General features: G+C 36.6%; 1 protein-coding gene across 1 annotated transcript in view; it reads left to right on the top strand.

Moving 5' to 3' along the window:
• Positions 1-23,220, top strand: part of ghrhra (growth hormone releasing hormone receptor a) — a 49,432-nt gene that overhangs the window by 270 nt on the left and 25,942 nt on the right. Inside the window, exons 2-4 of the mRNA XM_056445394.1 lie at positions 474-582; positions 11,263-11,370; positions 19,798-19,898. Coding sequence (XP_056301369.1) covers positions 474-582; positions 11,263-11,370; positions 19,798-19,898 — 318 coding nt within the window. The remainder of the gene's footprint in view (positions 1-473; positions 583-11,262; positions 11,371-19,797; positions 19,899-23,220) is intronic.

The raw sequence follows: 23,220 nt of genomic DNA, 5'->3' as shown, positions 1-23,220 counted from the left end.
TGAAAACGTATTGAAGTCGGTGCTAAAAGTTTAATTATTACATTAAATTCTTTTTGTATCGACTTAATATGATAATAGTTTTGATTATTATAGGATACATTTAATAAGAAAACCCTGTTTGTCTTCAATAATCTTCCATAAAGGCTAATTCAGTGTGCTAGCTACAGTACTTGCAGTTGAATCTATGTAAAAATCACTAGCAATTTATTTTGTTCCTTCAGCCCACAAAAGTGTTCTCATTTAAGTGTTATTTGTGTCTAAAATACAGCATAACTTTAAGTCATAATTACACAATAGAGATGAGAAGCTCATTTTAGTAGGAATCAATTTACTATTGTGGAATTCTGTACATTTAAAAAGCTAGTGCTACTCAATATCACACACTACATACTTTAAATATAGTGTATTTTATTAGTCTATCTGTAGACTGTGGTGGTTAATGTGTATATTGATTTAACTTTTTTCTACATTAGGTGCACGCAATCCATCCTGACTGTGCTATAATCTCTCAGCTTATACAAGACCAAGAGACCTGCATCCAGACTAGGAAAAGAGAGATCAAGAACCACTCTCAACAAACAGGTTTGATTAAACAATTCATATGCAGTAGATGTTAGTTATAACTCTGATCGACAGCTTCATCTGAATAAAACGAGACAGAAAAGATATGATTTGTGGAAAGAAAAACTATGGAAATAATGTAAAGAATGACTAAGATGTGGGGCGACACGGTGGCTCAGTGGTTAGCACTGTCACCTCACAGCAAGAAGGTCCAAAAGACATGTGGTATAGGTGAATTTAATAAACTAAATTGGCCGTTGTGTGTGTGTGTGAATGAGTGTTTATGGATGTTTCCCTTTACTGGGTTGCAGCTGGAAGGGCATCTGCTGTGTAAAACATATGCTGGATAAGTTGGCGGTTCAATCCGCTGCGGCGACCCCTGATGAATAAAGGGACTAAGCTGAAGGAAAATGCATGAATGAATGACTACATATGTACATATAAAAAAAGCCCTGCTGGATGGATGCTGGTAAATGCTATCGCACATTGTAAATGCAAACACTGTCAGTCTGAGTGATCAATCCAATTGAAGTGTGCTCCCGCTGTAAAACAGTACCTGACTGGGTTTTACTCATCGTCCTCACACCTGGGCATCTGGGATCCAGTTTCTATTGGTTAAACCTCTCAGCTTTTTCAAATAACATTGAAAATCCAATCCACAATGTTTCATAACTATAGCAAACCAGCATGTAATACCACTCTGTTGGTATTCTGGCTTCTTTAAATCAAGAACACCTGCTGTATATAAATCTGATATGGATTGTGAATGTTTTGGTGAGTCTACATTTTTATATTTCAGAAAAAAAAATCAATGCAATTTGTTTTAAATCTCATGCATTGCAGGTCCACCCTATTTTATCAAAGTCCACTCACTGTAAATTATGCGTCTTATGTTATGTTTGGCAATATAGCCAAAAATACATTGTATGGGTCAAAATTATTGACATTTCTTTTATGCCAGAAATCATTAGAATATTCAGCCTGATCTCAGGAGAAAACTTAAGGATTTTACATTTTGACAGCTTACGAATTCAGTCATGCGACAATGCACGATTTTAAAAAGGAGGCGTGGCACCCAACCCCACCCCTAAACCCAACCGTCATTTGGGGATAAGCAAATCGTACTAAATTGTAGGAGTGAGATCTTACATATTCATACAAATTAGCCCCTAAATCAAAAGGTTACCAATTGCTGTGAGATCGTGTTGGAATATTAAGTAAAGATCATGTTTCATGAAGATATTTAGGCAATTTCCTTCTGTAAATATATCAAAACTTAATTTTTGATTTGTAATGTGCATTCCCAGAACTTAACTTGAACAACTTTAAAGATTATTTTCTCAGTATTTTGATTTGTTTTGAACCCATAGATTATATATTTTTGAATAGTTGTATCTCAACCAAATATTGTCCTATTCTAACATACCATACAATTACATTACATTTACATGTAGTCATTTAGCAGATACTTTTGTGCAAAGCAACTTAGAATTGAGGAGGCATTCAGTGATTCAACAAGAAGAGGCAATACACACAAGAAGTGCTAATTATACAAAGGAACTGTTAGTGCTCAGTTAATGAAGTGCTGGAGTATGGAGGGGAAGTGTTTTTTTTTTTTGAGAGAGAAAAGAGTGTTTCTTCAAGTGGTTTGTCAAGCCCACTTACCAGTGTGAAGCACACTTCATAAATGTCCTTTTTTTAAAGATATGGAGTAATTGTAAGAAAGTGTCAGGTGGAAATGTGCGAAAACAATGAAAAAAAGTGTCAGAGAGATGAAAGAGTTTGTTTTCTACAGGTAGTTTGTCAAGCCCACTCACCTATGTGAGGCACACTCAGAATTGCATACTGTTTTGAGGTTGAGGTTGTCCATACATCAATGGAAACACATTTAATTAGTTTTCAGATAATGCAATAAATCTTAATTTCCAAAAATGTACTTATGACTGTGTTTATGGTCCTGGGTCACATATATGGAATTGCCATTGATATAAACATAGCTCAATGTTCTGGACAAGGTAAAAATTTCACTAATGCATATCCATACTCAGTTTGGTCTGGTTAAATAAATTATATTAAAAGTAACCATTTAACTTATATTGAATATGGTTAACTAAAGATCATATGCAAAGTAACCATGTAACTTTAATTGAATGTGGTTAATTAAGATTATATCCAAAGTAACCATGTAATTTTAATTGAACATAGCAAGGCAAAGGGAGAAAACGGTTTCTGTTTTCTGTGTAGACCTACCACATTAACCTGCGGGAGTAATTCTTCAGTGTCACGCTAACAGATTACTACTAATAATGAAGTGTTTTCCTTTACAATGGGACTTTAATTGTTAAATAAATGAATGACAGTCTGGAAACTGCTAATCACTGTGGGAAATGTCCCCGCAGAAGCTCTTTAGACCAGTCAAGCGTGATGTCTGAAGTGACTTGCTCAGTTATTATTATGCGAATTGGGTTTTGATTGGGGTTCTGATTTCGTTCCTCCCTGAGAGTTTAAGTACTATGAATAGAAGTTTCCTGAATGAGACTCATGCAGCCCGAATGTTCAACCCATGGGACATATGATAATTATGTTATATGTCAGCTTCAACCCCCGGAGATCTGTGTTCCTACAACTTGACAATATATAAGTGGAAAAGGAGATGGTGAGAAATGATTGCTTCCTGCATACCGAATGGGATCAGATATGGGATCCTGGACAACAAAAATCTGTCATAACTGTACATTTTTAGAAGTGAGGATTTATGCGTTATCTGAATGCTAAATAAATATTCTATTGATGTATGATTTGTTAGGACAGGGTAATATTTGGTTGAGATACAACTATTTGAAAATAGTGAATATGAGGTTTTAAAAAATCTAAATACTGAGGAAATCACTGTTAAAGTTGTTCAAATTACGTTCTAGCGATGCACATTACCCCAGCAGGCACAGGACATCAACATGAGGTCAGATTGACGTTGTACCCCAATGTTGTGGGAACATTCGCTTTTGGATGGAAATGAAAATGACACAGACTGACGTCAGTGTCCGACATCGGAAAGACATTGGATTTTGGCAACTTTCCAATGCAACCTAAAAACAACCAAATATCAACGTCTAATGATGTTTCAGCTTTACGTTTTGTGGATGTTACCACTATAACGTCGATCAGACATTAGATTTTGGTTGCCATGCCTGACGAATAAATGTCAGGATTGGACGTCGATATGATGTTTTAAGATGTTGGCTTGACGTTGGATTTTGTCACTTTCCAGCACAACCTAAATTCATTCATTCACCTCCATCCACTTTTCCGGGGTCATGTCGCAGGGTCAGCAGTCTTAGGAAAGAACCCCAGATTTCCCTCTCCCAGACACTTCCTCCAGCTCCTGAGGGATCCCGAGGTGTTCCCAGGCTAGCCGAGGGACATAGTCTCTCCAGCGTGTTCTGGGTCTTCCCCGAGATCTCCTCCCGATCGGACATGCCTGGAACACCTCCCTAGGTAGGCATCAAGGAGGCATCTGAAACAGATGCCTGAGCCACCTCAGCTGGGTTCTCTCGATGTGGAGGAGTAGCAGCTCTACGCCGAGCTCCTCCTAGGTGACAGAGCTCCTCACCCTGTCTATAAGGGTGTGCCCTGCCACCCTGGGAAGGAAACTCCTTTTGGCCACTTGTCTCTGAGATCTTGTCCTTTCGGTCATGACCCAAAGCTCATGGCCATAGGTATGAGTAGGAACGTAGATTGACCGGTAAATCGAGAGCTTTGCCTTTCGGCTCAGCTCCTTCTTTACCACAATGGACTGGTACATTGATCACATTACTGCTGCTGCTGCACCAATCTGCCTGTCAATCTCACAGTCCATTCTTCCCTCACTCGTGAACAAAGCTCCAAGATACTTCAACTCCTCCACCTGGAGTAAGGACTTTCCTCCAACCTGGAGATGGCAAACCATTTTTTTCCAGTGAATCACCATGGCCTTGGACTTGGAGGAACTGATTCTCATCCCTGTTGCGTCACACTCGACACCAAACCACCCCTATGTATGCTGAAGGTCCATGTTCGATGAAGCCAACAGAGAATAGCAGAGATGAAATGCTGTGGTCTGACACAACCTAAAATCAACCGAATATCAACATCATTTGACATTTATATTGGACATCAAAATAACATTGTCCTAAGACGCTGGCTAGACATTAAATTTTGGTCACCTGATATCACAACCTAAATCTAACCTAATATTAACATCTAATGACATTGTGTGCCTGCTGGGACTAAACACAAATTGAGTTTTGATATATTTACAGTATGACATTTTTGGCATAAAAGAAAAAAAATCTATAATTTTTTGACCCATTGTGACCCATACACTCTACTTTAGCCTAGTGCCAAAAATATAACATGCCAGCATAAGACTGGTTTTGTGGTCCAGCTCACATATACATTTTTTATTTGAGCTTTCCTCTTCAGTCCAGTGTTGTTTAAATATGCAAGGAATCTGACATTTGCTACGCCAGCGGAACAGGAAAGTACAATTAATCTTGCGCATCAATACTTCCTGGAAAAATAATCCCCAATTAAGTCCATGAGGGCCATTCTCACACTACAAGTTTTTAAAATTCAGTCGGCATCATTTTAAACCAGTGATCCATGTACATAGAGCGTCTGTCTGACCGACTCTGACACTGCGCACTTCAAAAGGACATATCTTCCCCTCAGCAGGAACAAAGTCTGTGTCTTTAAAGAAAAATGCAGTGCTTTCTAAAAAAAATGAAGCTTACAAACAGGGTTTTCCAGCCTGATGAGTCATTAAAGAACTTTAGCAAGATCCTCTGATGACATAACACAACCCAGGAGGGATGCACTTTTGCTTTTATCAAATGTTGCACAGATGTACAATAAATAAATAAATAAATAAATTGAAGAAGCTACCCTATCCTTCTCGATAGGTATTTTCCAGTAATCGGCTTTACCAATGAGTTTTTTAAATGTGACATACACTCACTGGCCACTTTATTAGGTACACCTGTCCAACTTCTCGTTAACGCAAATTTCTAATTAGCCAATCACATGGCAGCAACTCAATGCATTTAGACATGTTGACATGGTCAAGACGATCTGCTGCAGATCAAACCGAGCATCAGAATGGGGAAGAAAACTGATTTAAGTGACTTTGAATGGGGCATCGTTGTTGGTGCTAGACGGGCTGGTCTGAGTATTCAGAAACTGCTGATCTACTGAGATTTTCGCACACAACCATCTCTGCGGTTTCCAGAGAATGGTCTGAAAAAGAGAAAATATCTAGTGAGCGGAAGTTCTGTGGGCGCAAATGCCTTGTTGATGCCAGAGGTCAGAGGAGAATGGCCTGGTTCCAGCTCATAAAAGGGCAACAGTAACTCAAATAACCACTCGTTACAACCAAGGTCTGCAGAAGAGCATCTCTGAATGCACAACATGTCCAACCTTGAGGCATATGGGCTACAACAGCAGAAGACCACACCGAGTGCCACTCCTGTGAGCTAAGAACAGAAAAACTGAGGCTACAATTGGCACAGGCTCACCAAAATTGGACAATAGAAGATTGGAAAAACGTCGCCTGGTCTGATGAGTCTCGATTTCTGCTGCCACATTCGGATAGTAGGGTCCAAATTTGGCGTCAACAACATGAAAGCATAGATCCATCCTGCCTTGTATCAATGGTTCAGGCTGGTGGTGGTGGTGTAATGGGGTGGGGGATATTTTCTTGGCACACTTTGGGTCCATTAGTACCAATTGAGCAACATGTCAACACCACTGCCTACCTGAGTATTGTTGCTGACCATGTCCATCCCTTTATGACCACAGTGTACCCATCTTCTGATGGCCACTTCCAGCAGGATAACACACCATGTCATAAAGCGTGAATCATCTCAGACTGGTTTCTTGAACATGACAATAAGCTCACTGTACTCAAATGGCCTCCACAGTCACCAGGTCTCAATCCATCAGAGCACCTTTAGGATGTGGTGGAACGGGAGACTCGCATCATGAATGTGCAGCCGACAAATCTGCAGCAACTGCGTGATGCCATCATGTCAATACGGAACAAAATCTCTGAGGAATATTTCAGTACCTTGTTAAATCGATGCCATGAAGGATTAAGGCAGTTCTGAAGGCAAAAGGGGGTCCAATCTGGTGCTAGTAAGGTGTACCTAATATAGTGGCCGGTGAGTGTATAGTTATATATTTTCTCCATCTGCTGCTATATAATATATATAACTATGCATGGATGTGTTTTCACATTACACATCCACCTTGCATTAAAAAAACTGATCTTGTTAAATTGAAAAAGCATCTTCCGAATCATATCCGTATCACCTTTTATCTGAAGACTTGCAATTACATAAAGCATGTTCAGGAATTAATTTGTAATGTGTTTAACCTTATGTTTCCTTTTGCTCAAAGTATTGTGATGCTCCCAAACTGAGTATAAAAAATTTATATAGCCATAAATAGCCGTAGGCATCTAGGTCATTCTGCAGCAGGTCTTGAGTGTCTTTAAGGCACTTTTTTTTGTAGAACCTGTCCCATTCTTCATTATGGATATAGATTGTTATAGCTTTACAGTAGGGCTGCACAATATATTGTTATAGCATCAATATTGCAATCTGTGTGTCCACAATAGTCACATACAACGGGGAAAATAAGTATTGAACATGTCATGTTTTTTTCCTGGGAATACTATCTCTAAAGGAGCTGTTGATGTGGAATTTTGGTAAAAACCCAAACAATACAAACATAAATATAAAACAAAACAAAAAAAATCTGAAAAATGAGTTATATGTAATAACAATGGAATGACACAGGGAGAAAATGCTGAACTGCTGAAACGTACTTAATAATTTGTATAAAAGGCTGTTTTGTTGATGGCAGCTTAAAGACTCCTCTCAAATGAAGTGACATGCATTGCTCAGGTGTGAGTATTTTACAGACTTCAACAGTGTCCAAATCTTGATGATTCTGTGGGTCTCATCTATTAAATCTGTGCTTTATTTTGTATTTTCTATTGGATTCAAGTCAGGTGATTGGCTGGGCCATTCTACAGCTTGATTTTCTTTCTCCGAAAGCATTTGAGAGTTTCCTTGGCTGTGTTTTGCATCATTGTCTTGGTGAAATGTCGACTCTGGTTTTATCTTCATCATCCTGATAATGTAGATGTTGGACTGAAGCAGCTAATATTTATTTACAATGAGGAAGGAGAGAGGGTTGCTGAAAAACTACAGAGAGATTTCAGCTGCTGTCTGGGCTTTCACTGCCTTTCTACACCGCCCTTTCTTCATGTCTTCAATACTTTTTCCTGTGTCATTTTTATTTTATTACTCATATTAATTAATTTGTAAAGTAATTAGATTTGTTTTCTTTGAATATATGGATTTCTTTGGTTGTTACCAACATCGGGAAAATTTTTAAGTCAACGACACCTTTAAAAATATGTTTTCGGAGAAAAATGGTGACATGTTCAATGCTTATTTTCCCCGCTGTAGCAGGATATGCATTGTTAAGTTGGGATTAGAGCAGCACAATATATCATTTCAGCATCGATATCGCAATGTGTGCATCTGCAATAGTCAATAGCTGCTACGTTTAACCCTAATAGAGTGAAGGTTTATCATTTGCATGTGTTTTTAAGGTCTGTGACATTTCAAGAGAGTTTAAAACATTTGAGCACAAAAAAACCTGACACTGGAGATATAAATTAATTCAATATTTATATGGGGAAAAAAGTTTTTTCTTACTTGGAATTTTTGCCATGTTTCTTGCCCAGATATTTACATTTCAAGCCAAAACTAGATTTGATGCACCCCATTGGCAGATAATTTAGCTTGTTTAAAAGAAAAACCTCTTAATTGTGACTTATTTTTTCGGAAGGGGAAAAAAAACTATATATTTTAATTTAACTAAGAATTTGAGATAGGTAGACTAGAAACTAGACAAAGCAAAGTATTTTATTTTGCATTGTGAACAGTTAATTTCTGTACCTGAATACTGTTAGACTCCTCAGAAAACTGTCAACTAGAGCTATTCAAAACATCTAGTGAAACTGTATTCATATCACAATATTTAATCACAGAAAAATAAAATATCACAAAATCCAATTTTTTCAATATCGTGCAGCCCTAGTTGGGATTGTAGTTGATCAACAATTAAGAATTCATGAGTCATTGCAAAGTATAACTATAATAGAGTAAAACGTTATCATTTGCATGTGTTTTAAAGGCATTTCAAAAGATTTTAAAGCATTCGTGCACAAAAATGTAGAACATTTGAAACTTTAATAAAGATTAATTTTACCGAATTACTACAATGCAGACTATGCAGTGTTATTTTTACATTTTATTTCTCAATTTCGGTACCTAAATACTGTTTGACTCTCCAAAAAATGTTTCTTTTATTTTTTATTTTTTACATTTTTTTATGACATATTTATGTGATGATAAATATATAATTTCACCAGATTAAATGAATATGTCTATTTGAAAATAATCTATAATTTTCAATGCATTGGCATGATTTTGTAAGGGAGTGCATTTACATAAAATAAAATAAACATCAATCACAAACATTGAGAAATACAGTAAAGCAACAATACTGTACAAATAAAATATACAGTGTGCTATGATTTTCTGGAATTCTAGCAATATATAGATTATAGGTGGGCATAGATTATTTTTAATCTAGATTAATCTCACTGTAATCTTGAAATTAATCTAGATTAATCTAGAATAAAATGGCTCATTTGAATTCTGCTGAAGGCATTCAGAATATGTGTGCTACCCAAATAATGACTTAAAGTAAGCCTTTGAGAACGGGTTTCTCAAGCCAGGTGGCATATTAAACCAGGGGCTCATCTCCGGTTTCCAAAATGCATCACAAACTAATTGAGAAACTGTTCTACTGTGATAATTGGTAATGAAAATAAACGATGTTCAATAAGATGTTCTTGTGTTTACTAACTGTTTATTTAGTTAAACATACATTTTGAACTGTAGGCCTACATAAGCTCCAAACAGCGATTTTTGATGACCTTAACCTGACTAAAGTCATAACTGAACGGAAATGGAATTAAGACATGTGGAGTGCATATATTAGTGGTATTATTGAAGTAAACACCGCAATCAAACTATTACCGTCATGTAGGACTTTTCGCCATATTTTCCGACAATGCGAAATGTTGATTTTTTTTTTCTTTCCATTCGGCGTGCGTTATTAAATTCCATAACACTCTCACCAGTCCTTACTCCTTATTCATGTCTAATACCCCAGTTTGTCACAGGAGTATGAAATAAATGTTCATGAGTCAAAGTGAAACTGCAGAACTGCAGTTAAAGTCACCCAAAATGACAGGAAACTCTTACATGAAAGCACTTCACGTGAACACCTTAATTATATTATTGTCTATTAAGGCAAATAACTACTGTAGATTACAGATAACCATGTAAGCTTAGTCAGTAGTGTCTTCGAAGTAAGTGAAAGATCCAGTATTGCATCCTGCTGATTTGATTTAGAAGGGCACTTTTTTGTCAGATGACTCACCGGTCAGCTATACATCCGCGCTAAAATATCATGGGTGAAAGTCATCAAAGCATAACTTTGAGAATAGATTAACAGCGATTTTTTTTTATTGCGCGATAAGAGTCTCGCGTTAACGCAGATAACGGCCGACCACTAATTTAGATACAAAGTATTTATAAACAAATGTAAAATAACATCATATAGTCTCCATAATATACATACATAAATGCAATTCATCTTCCTTAAAGTTAAAAATGTTATTTCTTCTGCTTGAATATTTTTAAACTGAATTAAATAACAAAAACACACATAAATAATAAATGTTTTGATAACTTTATGGTAAACCGTTGCAAAAACTCAACAATTCATGAGTGTTTTTTAAATTCTAGTGTATAATAACACCAGTTTAACATTGCAGATCCTACGATGTGACTATTGCGAATGCGCACATTTCAATATCGATGCTGAAATGATATATTGTGCAGCCCTAATCCACACCCTTACAAAATCACCCCAATCGATCTAAAGATTCTTTTTTCAAATAGACCCATTCAAGCCATCTGGTGAAGTTGTATTCATATCACAATATATATCGCAGAAAATCTCAGTGTCAGATTTTTTCAATATCCCTACTTTACATTACATAATTTTAATAGACTGCAATTAGAACTGCATATAAACACCAACGCAAATATTAGCGAATTCAATCTGACTGACCTTTCCAAAGTAAATGACATGCATGACGAGCTCATGAATATTCAGTAGCGTCACGCGGACACTGATAGTTGTCAAAAAAGTTGCATTTGAGCAGATGGGGCCTGATTATGCCTTTAGGCAACGACCAGAATAAATGTTTTGCATCGATGAGCTGTTGTATTCAAAGCGCTGCACATGCTAGCATGACAAAAGACAGATGTGACATTTGGATATACATTAGAGACACCTGGATGTATAAGATAATATTTATATAAACCAGCACTGCTCTGTTAATGCAGACGGATAAGTCAGCAAACCTGAATCAGACTCTGAAAACGTACAACTTCATAAATAATGGTCAAGGGAAGGAGCGGTGATTGAAAGGATGATTGTATATTGTGAATCGAGCAATTTTGTTAGGCTGATTTTGACAGTGTCATGATGTTCCTCCGTGTTTTTCAGGCTGTGGGACGGATTGGGATGGGATTCGCTGCTGGCACACAGCCAACACTGGACAGCTCATAAATGTGTCCTGCTCTGAAGTCTTTCAGCACATCTCCAACACTCAAGGTCAGATTGATATGTCTGTCTTGTCGGTCTGTCTGTCTGGCACTTATCAACCCATCCCATTCCCTATCCTTAAAGAGATAGTTCACCGAAAAATGAACACTCACTCTCAAATAGATCCAAACCTTTAAGGGTTTCTCTCTATCTCTCTGAACACACACAACAATATATAATTCGAAGAAAGCTGAAACACATTGACATCCATAGTAAAAGAAATACTTTGGTTACTGATTACCAGCTTTCTTCAAAACATCTTCTTTTGTGTTCAACAGGATAAAGAAACTCGTAAAAGTTTAGAACAATTGAAGGAGGAGTAAATGATGACAAAGCTTTCATTTTGGGTTGATTTTCACTTTAAACCACCCATCTTTCCTAATCCATCCTCCATCTATTAGCTATCCATCCACCACCCACCCATGTATTAATCCACCCATCCCTCTATATATCCGTCTCTGAATCTATATCCATATATCTTCTATCCATCCTCTTTTTTTCCACATTCATTTATTCATATAATCATCCTCCCATCCTTTATGCTTCCATCCATCCCCTCATTCATCCATTTATCCATTCATCTGTTTTTTTACATTCACTACCTTTTTACCCAACCATTTTATCCACCCTCGTCCTCTATCATCCATTCATACTTTATCTGCCCATCCTCTATCCATCTATCCTCAATGTACCAATTTAACCACTCATTCTTTCGTCCAACCCATCCTTTATCAACTTATCTATTCTCTATAAACCCATTTATGCATTCATCCATCCATCATTCTCCATTCATCCATTTATCATTCCATCCATCCATTATTAACCCCTCTATTCATCCATCCATATACCCATTCTTCCATCCATCCATCATTCAATCTATTCATCATCCATCCATCCTCTATTCATCCTCTGTACATCCATCAACCACTCATCCATCATTCAATCCATCCATCCTCTATCCATCCACGCATCCATCATTCAATCCATCCATTATCAACCCATTCATTCATCCATCCATATGTCCATTCTTACATCCATCCATCATTTAATCTATTCATCATCCATTATCCATCCTCTATCCATCCTTCAATCCACCTATCCTTATTCATCCTCCATCCATCCACCCATCCATCATTAAATCCTTCTATTATCAACCCATCCATTCATCCATCCATTCATCATTCAATCCATTTATGCATCCATCCATCTATCTTTTATCCACCAATCCATCCATCATCCATCCACCTATCCATCATTCAATCCATCCATACACCATTCTTCCATCCATCCATAGTTTAATTTATTCATCATCCATCCACTATCTATCCATCCTATCCATCCTACCATTCTATTCATCCTATAACCATCCATCATCCACCCATCCTACATCCACCATTCAATATATCCATCCTTTATCCATCCATCCATCTATCCACCCATTTATGAATCCATCCGTATTTTATCTACCAATCCATCATCCACACATCCTATATTCATCCTCCACCCATCAATCACCCAATCCATCTATGATCAACACATCCGTCCATACACCCATTCCTCTATCAATCCATCACTCAAACAATGCATCATGCATCCATTCTTTTTCCATCCATATATCCAGCCATTCATCCATCAATTTATGCAGCCATCCATCCACCCACCCATCCACTATTCACCCTCCATCCATCCAGCCATCCATCATTAAATCCTTCCATTATCAACCCATCCATTCATAATCCATCCATCCTTTATTCATCCATCTTCTATTCATTTTCTATTCATCCGTCCTTTATCCGTCCATTCTCTATCCATCCATCATCCACCCATCATTCAATCCATCATCAACCCATCCTTCCATACATCATCCACTCATCCACTGTTCATCCATCCAACCAACCACAATTAACCCATCCATTCTCTATATCACTCACTCACTTTCCTTTGGCTTAGTTCTTGATTTATCAGGGGTTGTGACAGCAGAATGAACCGCCAATTACTCTAGTATATGTTTTATTCAGCAGATGCCCTTCCCAGCACTAAGAGTACCCTACATTATTTATCTGTGTATCCTCAAAACAACAATTTATCCACCCATTTTTCCATTCATAACACAGCAATCCATCCTCTATGTACTTATCAGTCCATCCACCCATCCTCTATCCTTATACATATCCAGCCATGCTCTGTTCACAAAGCCATCTATTCACCCACCCATCCACCTTTCTGTCTGTGGGTTGTTATGCGTTGATGATCACTGCCGTCTCTCTTTATCATCAGCCGGTGTGACTCAGCTGAGCTTCAGGCTCATGTCACATGAAAGCTTTGTCAAACAGAGTTGCTTCTTGAGGCCTGGTGTTCAGTAAGCGGCTGAAAGCTGTCACAGTTCTACTTTACGGTTTGGGCTTGTAATAGCGTCCGGGTCACTAGTCTTTACAATTACAGGACTGTGATTTTGCAGATTGTTTGAATATGCAGACAGAGAGTAACAGAGCCCTAGAGAGAGAGAGACGACCTGTATGTACATACAATACATCCACTCAATCATTAATTCTGCAGCTGGCTAAATTTAGTTAATTAAATTTGCTAATGCACCACAATTTCCCGAACATTTCTTCACATGTTAATTTCACGGCGCACAATCAATTTGTATTCATAAAATGGAAATGTACTTACTCCATTTGCGTTGGGACTACATGAATAATTTTCATTGGAAATACAAAACGACAGAGATGATGGGCAGCAATTCAGTGCTCTTAAATGAAATATTGTTTATTTGTTTTTTGAAAAAATAAAAAAAGTTGTTTGTGCTAGATAGGGCTGTATAGTATTGGAAAAATGTGATATTTAGTTTTTCTGCTATACATATTTGGAAAGGTTTCATTCATTTAGATAGATTGGGATGATCAAGTATTTTTCTATGCAGTGTGTTTGCATAAAATATAATAAATTATAAGCATATACACTCACCGGCTACTTTATTAGGTATACCTTACTACTGTAGTACCGGGTTGGACGCACTTTTGCCCCCTTAGAACTGCCTTAATCCTTCGTGGCACTGATTCAACAAGGTATTGGAAATATTCCTCAGAGATTTTGGTCCATATTGACATGATAGCATCATGCAGTTACTGCAGATTTGTTGGCTACACATCCATGATGCGAATCTCCCATTCCACCAAATCCCAAAGGTGCTCTATTGGATTGAGCCCTGGTGACTGTGGAGGCCATTTGTGTACAATGAAGTCATTGTCATGTTCAAGAAACCAGTCTGATATGATTCACCCTTTATGACATGGTGTGTTATCCTGCTGGAAGAAGCCATCAGAAGATGGGTACACTGTGGTCATAAAGGGATGGACAAGGTCAGCAACAATACTCAGGTAGCCTGTGGCGTTGACACAATGCTCAATTGGTACTAATGGACCCATAGTGTGCCAAGAAAATATCCTCCACACCATTACATCACCACCACCAGCCTGAACCGTTGATACAAGTCAGGATGGATCCATGCTTTCATGTTGTTGACGCCAAATTCTGACCCTACCATCCGAATGTAGCAGCAGTAATCGAGACTCATCAGACCAGGCAACGTTTTTCCAATCTTCTATTGTCCAATTTTGGTGAGTCTGTGCGAATTGTAGCCTCAGTTTCCTGTTCTTAGATGATAGGAGTGGCACCTGGTGTGGTCTTCTGCTGCTATAGCCCATCCGCCTCCAGGTTGGACGTGTTGTGTGTTCAGAGATGCTCTTCTGCACACCTCAGTTGAAACGAGTGGTTATTTGAGTTACTGTTGACTTTCTATCGGCTCGAACCAGCCAGGCCATTCTCCTCTGACCTCTGGCATTAACAAGGCATTTGTGCCAACAGAACTGCTGCTCACTGGATATTTTCTTTTGTTTGAACCATTCTCTGTAACCCTAGAGACTGTTGTGCGTGAAATCCCAGTAGATCAGCAGTTCGTCTAGCACCAACAACCATGCCATGTTCAAAGTTCTTCCTCATTCTGATGCTCAGTTTGAACTGCAGCAGATCGTCTTGACCATGCCTTAATGCATTGAGTTGTTGCCATGTGATTGGCTGATTAGAAATTTGCGTTAACGAGCAGTTGGACAGGTGCACCTAATGAAGTGTCCAGTGAGCGTATAAATGCAATAGAGCAAAGGTTAATGTTAAATAAACAGTGCTTTATGGTTTTCTGGAGAGTGTAACAGTATTCAGGTACAAAAATTGAGCAATCAAGCGTGAAATAACATGGCCGTCATTGTACAAGTTATTTTAAATAAATAATATTTAATAATGTCTTTATATTTTAATCTTTCAGAAATAATTTAGTCCTGCAATGTGGCTATTGCGGATACACACATTGCGATATCGATGTTCAAATGATATAGTGTGCTGATCTAATGCTAAAGCCTTGTAAAACGCCAGCAATTCAGTGTGACCAGAGTTTGACCCTGCCATCAGTTGTTTCATTTTCCATCGGTGGAATAACAAAATCAAGCTGTTCATATAGTGCATTATTCAGGTTCAGCAATCTCCAGTAAAATACAACCTTTTAGCTGAGCTATAGATCCAGTCAAGGCTGTGCATTAAAAAGCTGTGAAAGAAATAAACAAGATCTGAGGATTTTAAAAATCAATATTGACATGGAATGAAGCTAGCAGTGAATGTGAAAATGGATCGTTTTTACCCAGCACCATTATATCCAGTCCTTACATGTGATCGATCTTTAACTTTCCGGTGCTTCCTTTGTTGTGCGTCAGTGACTTTTTAATGCCTTTCATAAAAAAATAGAGAAAAAAACATGATGTTTTTACAAATAAGATGGTCTTCTCCCATAAAAAAGAAGCATTTTTATAATCCACACAATTTCATCAAAGTTCTCTTTCAGTAAGGAATTAAAACATCTGTGTCTGACCCTAAACATTAAACAGCACATCTGCGGGATTAGTTTCCCTTTAAAACCCTGGAAATGTCGGATTAAAAATTCAGGACCGCTGGTTTTGTTAATATTTAAAATCCCGTGGAAGTGCTTACAGATCAGGATGTTCAGCAGACACTTACAAACTGGTTTTAATCGGGACAGAATAGGCTCTGAGAGATATACACAGTTGAAAATCAAATTATTAGCCCTCCTGTGAGTTTTTAAATTCTTTTTTCGAATAATTCCCAAGTGCAAAAAGATTTTTTAACACATTTTCAATTTTAATTTCTTTCTCTTTTGCCACAATGACATGTTATATTTTACAAGATATTAGTATTCAGATTAAGTGCAATTTAAAGGCAAGTTGGATTAATTAGGCAAGTCATTCGACAACAGTGATTTGCTCTGTAGCCAATCAAAAAGAATCTTAATATTGACCTGAGCAGTAAAAAACAAGGCAAAAAAGGAAACCAGAAGAAAAATATAATAGGAAAATTTCTAGCATTATGGATGTGACATTTACAGAAAAACATAGAGAATGTACGTTAACAGTATATTGAAACATTTGTTCATATTTTCCAAATGAACAAACCAGAGTTAAGGGATCAGAAAAAAAAATCAAACTGTAAACATGTTTTATATTTTAATTGGGGGAAATAAACACGGTGGCATCTGTAGCACAATCGCCTTACAGCAAGAAGGTCGCTGGTTCGAGTCTCGTCTGGGTCAGTTGGCATTTCTGTGTGGAGTTTCCCCATGTTCTCCCCATGTTCTCATGGGTTTCCTCCGGGTGCTCCGGTTTCCCCCACAAGCCCAAAAACGTGGTATAGGTTAATTGGGTAATCTAAATTGTCCGTAGTGTATGTGTGTGAATGAGTGCATGGGTATTTCCCAGTACTGAGTTGCAGTTGAAAGGGCATGCTCTACTTAAAACATATGCTGGATAAGTTGGCGATCATTCTGCTGTGGTGATCCCAGATTAATAAAGGGACTAGACTGAAAAGAAAATGAATGAATGAAATAAACATGCCTTATTATGGATGTGATTAAAAAGTTTTGCGTTTTGCAGTAACAAGGTTATTATAGATTAGCATTTTAAGTACATTTTTATTGCAATACCATTTTAAGATTTGCTGTTAGTTTGTTTAGTTTTTTAGTTTAATTTTTTTATATTGTGAACGCAATTTTGTTTAGTTACTTAAATATTTAGCAATTTTCCCAGTCCTGGGTTTCAGCTGGAGGGGCATCCGCTGCGTAAAACATATGGTAAAATAGTTGGTGGTTCATTCCGCTGTGGCGATCTCTGATAAATCAGAGAATTACAGAAGGAAAATGAATATTTAGTCATTCCAGTATAAAGTTTACAGAGCTACTCTCTTTAGTGTCGACCAGAGCAAAGTTTAGAAGTTCCAGATTTTCCACTGCAGTAGGAATGTTTATGAATTCTGAAAACTTTTTTTTTTTGATACATTTTATTTTATTCCTGTTAGTTTTTACTGGCTGTTGTTAGTTTAATTTAGTTGTGCGACTAGTAATAAATGATATCAAATAAAATAAAAAACATAAAATCGTTTGAAAACGTTGAAAGACATTTTTCCGAATTTTTGAAAATACAAACCTACACAAATCATCATACTTTTTTGATTTTATGAGAAAGAAAGCTGTGTTGTAACAATTTAAGTCATAATTATTAGCCCCCCTTTATATTTTTTACCCCAATTTCTGTTTAACGGAGAGAAGATTTTTTTTCAACACATTTCTAAATATAATAGTTTTAATAACTAATTTCTAATAACTGATTTCTTTTATCTTTGGTATGATGACAGTAAATAACATTTGACTAGATATTCTTCAAGATACTAGAATTCAGCTTAAAGTGACATTTAAAGGCTTAATGTCACATCCCCAGCTCGTTCCTCCTGCTCCAATCACCAGTCTCCTTCACCATCTCGTTCCTGCAGCTCCAATCACCACTCTCCTTTACCAGCCACCTCTCATCACACCGAGCACATTCACCTGAGTTCTGACACCTGCACCAGCAATCACCAGTCCCTATACAGACTCACCTTTTCCAGTTGATCCTCGGCTGGAATCAAAGTCACTAGGTTCATCTCTCCTGCTCGCCTTCCCCCGTGGATGTTTTCCTGTGGACATTTTCTCCTAACCTGGTTGTCAAACTGTGAATAAGGGAAGTGACTGTTATTCTCTGATGATTGAATGAAGATCCTTGTTTACTTTATGAACTGTTTACAAGACTGGTCACTATCCATGAATATTCACTTACCTGCTTCCTCCTGCTGAACAATCCACATTGTTTTGAATAAAACAAGTGATAACCCTCTTTGTCTTCATTGTTTGACCGTGACACTTAACTAGATTAATTAGGCTAGTTAAGGTAATTCGGCAAGTCATTGTATAATGATGGTTTGTTCTGTAGACAATTGAAACAAATATAGCTTAAAGGGACTAATAATATTGACCTTAAAATGGTTTTAAAAAAAAGTGTAAAACTGCTTTTATTCTAGCCGAAATAAAACAAATAAGACTTTCTCCAGAAGAAAAAATATTGTCAGACGTACTGTAAAAATTTCCTTGCTCTGTTAAACATAATTTGAGAAATATTTGAAAAAGAATAAACAGATCTGATTTTTATTTTTATATACAAGCCTACACAAACCATTTTACATTTTTTGCGCTTGCGTGACTAGTAATAACTAATAATGTATAGCAGGGGTGTCCAAACTCCGTCCTGGAGGGCTGGTGTCCTGCATAGTTTAGCTCCAACTTCCTGCAATGCACCTGCCTTGACATTTCTAGTATACCTAGAAAGAGGTTGAGGTATGTTTAATTGGGGTTGTACCTAAAATATGCAGGACACTGGCCCTGCAAGACTGAGTAGAGAGAAAACGCTTTATTATGTATGTAATGGTTGCAAAATTGGTGCTTGTGTGCCTAGGAAAAAATAATATAAAATAATGAGAAATCATTTGAAAATGTTGACCGAGATGACACTACAGTACAATACAAACCTACACAAACAACTTTGAAAGGATTTCGCCATTTGGGTGGATACTCTACATATTTTTCCATAGCAAGTTTGACGCTTGCATGGAATTGCTCATCTCCAACATCCGAATCATGGGCAAAAAGCACGCTGTGTAAATGTGTATAGCTCCAGGAAACACATCCAGCAGCCGGCTCAAGTGATCATGTTTTCCCTAAAGCATTTCTCCAGGCGTCTGCAGGTATTTCTGGAGCTGTTTTGAAGAGGGAATTGTGCTTACGCTCTGTGAAACGAGGCCTGATCAGCAGGAGTCTGAAACAACTGACAAACTTAAGACTTATTTGCCGCTTGAGCGTATGAGATTTTAATGACTGCTCATTATGTGGTCGAGTTTTAAAGTGCTTTTCTCAAGCAGTAAGGTTTGGTCAAATGTACAAAAAAAAAAAAAAAAGTAAAGCACCTGAGGGAACGATTTAAAAACCATAATGCTTTGCTGTTTATTCTTCAGGTTTTATTTACAGGAACTGCATGTCTAATGGCTGGACGGACCCCTATCCGCCGTATGAGGAAGCCTGTGCTTTTGAGGATGATTCAGAGTCTGGGACTGTGGTGAATATATATTTATATAGCAATGCATGCATAATTTATAGCGATGGCCATCATTTTTGAAGGCATTACCTGCTTGGAGAGGCTCGGTTTGTGTGTGTGTGTGTGGAACTTTGTCACTGTGTTTGTTTTGATGCTTTAAACTCCTGCTTTAATTTGTTTCCTGCTGTTTTTCCTCTTTTTTAATTTCAGTCTTTTGAGGATTGTTTTAAAAATAAAGCAGGTGATTGGACTCTATGTTTAAGCTGAAGTAAATAAACAATAATGAATAATGCATTCTAACTATCCCAACATCTAAAACACGTAAAGAAATGTCAAAAATGCTAATTGATTTGATGTTAAAACTTTGACGTCTATTTGACATCCACACATTGATGCCCTTTTGACCACCAATGACACAAAAAGTATTATAATATAAAAAAACATCAAATTGACATCTGAAAATAATTGATGTTTTTTGACACCAATGTTAGATGACAATGTGATGTTGTTTTAACATCAAAGTAATTTACATGCATTAGTGGGGCATACAATCCAGGAGGAAGTTTGACTATAAGCTTTCAGATGAATAAAATTTTTCTTATTTTATAATACTTTATTTGTCATTATTTTGGTGGTCAATAGGGCATCTATGTGTGGATGTCAAATAGACGTCAAGGTTTTGACATCAAATCGATTCGCATTTTTGACATGTTTTTTTTTTTGTTTGTGTTTTTTAGATGTTGGGATAGTTAAAACGCAATATTGATTATTGCTTATTTACTTCAGCATAAATATTATTTATTTTTAAAATAATCCTCAACAGACTTAACAGATAACATAAAATACTGATCATAAAGTGTCCATTTCAGCAGGCATCTTAAAGTCAAAACAACACCAAAAAAAGACGTCAAAAATGCTATTTGACTTGATGTCAATTGACTATCTTAAATGTAAAAACAACATCAAATTGACATCTGAAAACAATTGACATTTTTGGACACCGATGTTAGATGTTGTCAATTTAATGTCATTTTGAACATCAAAGTTATTTACATTCATTATTGGGCTACAAAATCCAGTGTAAATTTTTTATGTAAGCTTTCAGATGAATAAAACTTTTTTTTATTTTGTGTCGTTATTCTGGTGGTCAAAAAGGCATCAATGTGTGCATGTTAAACAGACGTCAAGGTTTTGACATAAAATCATTGATCATTTTTGACGTTTTTTTATGTGTTTTTTGATGTTGGGGTAGTTAGAATGCTTTATTGGTTATTGTTTATTTACTCCAGCATAAACATAGAGTCAAATGACCTGCTTATTTTTTAAATTATCCTAAACAAACTTTCTTATATAAAATACTATTATTAAGTTGTATACATTCCAGCAGACACCTCAATTTCGAAACACCAAAAAACATCAAACGGACATCTGAAAATAATTGATGTTTTTTGACACCAATGTTAGATGACAATGTGATGTTGTTTTAACATCAAAGTAATTTACATGCATTAGGGCATAAAATCCAGGAGGAAGTTGGACTATAAGCTTTCAGATGAATAAAATCTTTCTTATTTTATAATACTTTATTTGTCATTATTTTGGTGGTCAATAGGGCATCTATGTGTGGATGTCAAATAGACGTCAAGGTTTTGACATCAAATCGATTCGCATTTTTGACATGGTTGTTTTTTTGTGTGTGTTTTTTAGATGTTGGAATAGTTAAAATGCAATATTCATTATTGTTTATTTACTTCAGCATAAACATAAAGTACAATGACCTGCTTTATTTTTTTAAATAATACTCGACAGATTTTCTTTTATAAAATACTGATCATAAACACCAAAAAACATGTCAAAATATTAATCGATTTGATGTCAGTTGATTACCTTAATGTAAAAACAACATCAAATTGACATCTAAAAACGCTTGACATTTTTTGACACCGATGTTAGATGTCAATTTGATGTTGTTTTTACTTTAAGGTAGTCAAATGACATCAAATCGATTAGCATTTTTTAAAATATGTTTTTGGTGTTGTTTTGACATTAAGAAATTCTGTTGAGGGTTATTTTAAAAATAAAGCAGGTCATTGGACTCAATGTTTATGCTGAAGTAAATAAACAATAACACATTCTAATAACTATCCCAACATCAAGTCAAATATGCTAATTGATTTAACGTAAAAAAAAAATCAATTTGACATCCATGCATTAAAGCCCTTTTGACCACCAAAGTAATGTTATGAAAAGTATTATAAAATATGTTTTTTTTAATTCATCTAAAATCTTCGATTACAAATTTACACTGGATTTTGTGTACCAATAGTTCATGTAAACTACGTTTTTGATGTTAAAGTGACATCAAATTGACATCTAACATTGGTGTCAAAAAACATCAATCATTTTTAGATGTCAATTTGATTTTGTTTTTACGTTAATGTAGTCAATTGACATCAAATTGATTAACATTTTTGACGTTTATTGATTTGACGTTAAGGTGTCGGCTTGAATGTACACAACTTTATGATCAGTATTATATTTTTAAATAGTCTGTTAAGCACGGTGGCCGAGAGAGCTTAACGCGCTGCAATTTAAGAAAGCACATGCAATTATAAAAAAACACCAGCAAATAAAGAAACGATCTTCATCAATTTGAAAGCACACGTGTTGCAAATTGGTCACAACACAAACAACTGAAGAAAGTCAGTTTCTTCAGTTGTTTGTGTTGTGACCAATTTGAAGAAACGCGCAGCAAATTGGTCACAACACTTGCAAATATGCACGTAACACAACAGAAATGTTTCTAGGGGACCCAAAAACATGACGGACCCTGTTGAGATATGGATGTGTTATTATCATAGATATGTGTTATTATGGGTTTATTTTGTCGTGTAATCAGAATATTAAAATAAACGAAAAACAACTCGCCTTTCAAAGACCACCAATCACTTCACTGAGCAACAGTCATGGCATAATAACACATCCATACCTCAGCAGGGTCTGTCATGTTTTTGGGTCCCCTAGAAACATTTTCGTTGTGTTACATGGATATTTGCAAATGTTGTGACCAATTTGCTGCGCGTTTCTTCAGTTGTATGTGTTGTGACCAATTTGCTGCACATTTCTTCGCTGCACGTTTCTTCACTTGTTTGTGTTGTGACCAATTTGCAACACGTGTGCTGTCAAATTTATGAAGATCGTTTCATTATTTGCTGATGTTTTTTGTAATTGCATGTGCTTTCTTAAATTGCAGCACGTTAAGCTCTCTCGGCCACCGTACTAAAGGCTTATGTAGAAAAAAAAGCAGGTCATTGGACTCTGTTCATGTTGAAGTAAATAAACA

Source organism: Danio aesculapii, chromosome 2 (genome assembly GCF_903798145.1).
Source record: "Danio aesculapii chromosome 2, fDanAes4.1, whole genome shotgun sequence".
In the NCBI taxonomy this organism is placed as follows: domain Eukaryota; kingdom Metazoa; phylum Chordata; class Actinopteri; order Cypriniformes; family Danionidae; genus Danio; species Danio aesculapii.
The sequence above is the reverse complement of the archived record's forward strand: the minus strand, read 5'-3'. Positions and strand labels throughout refer to the sequence as shown.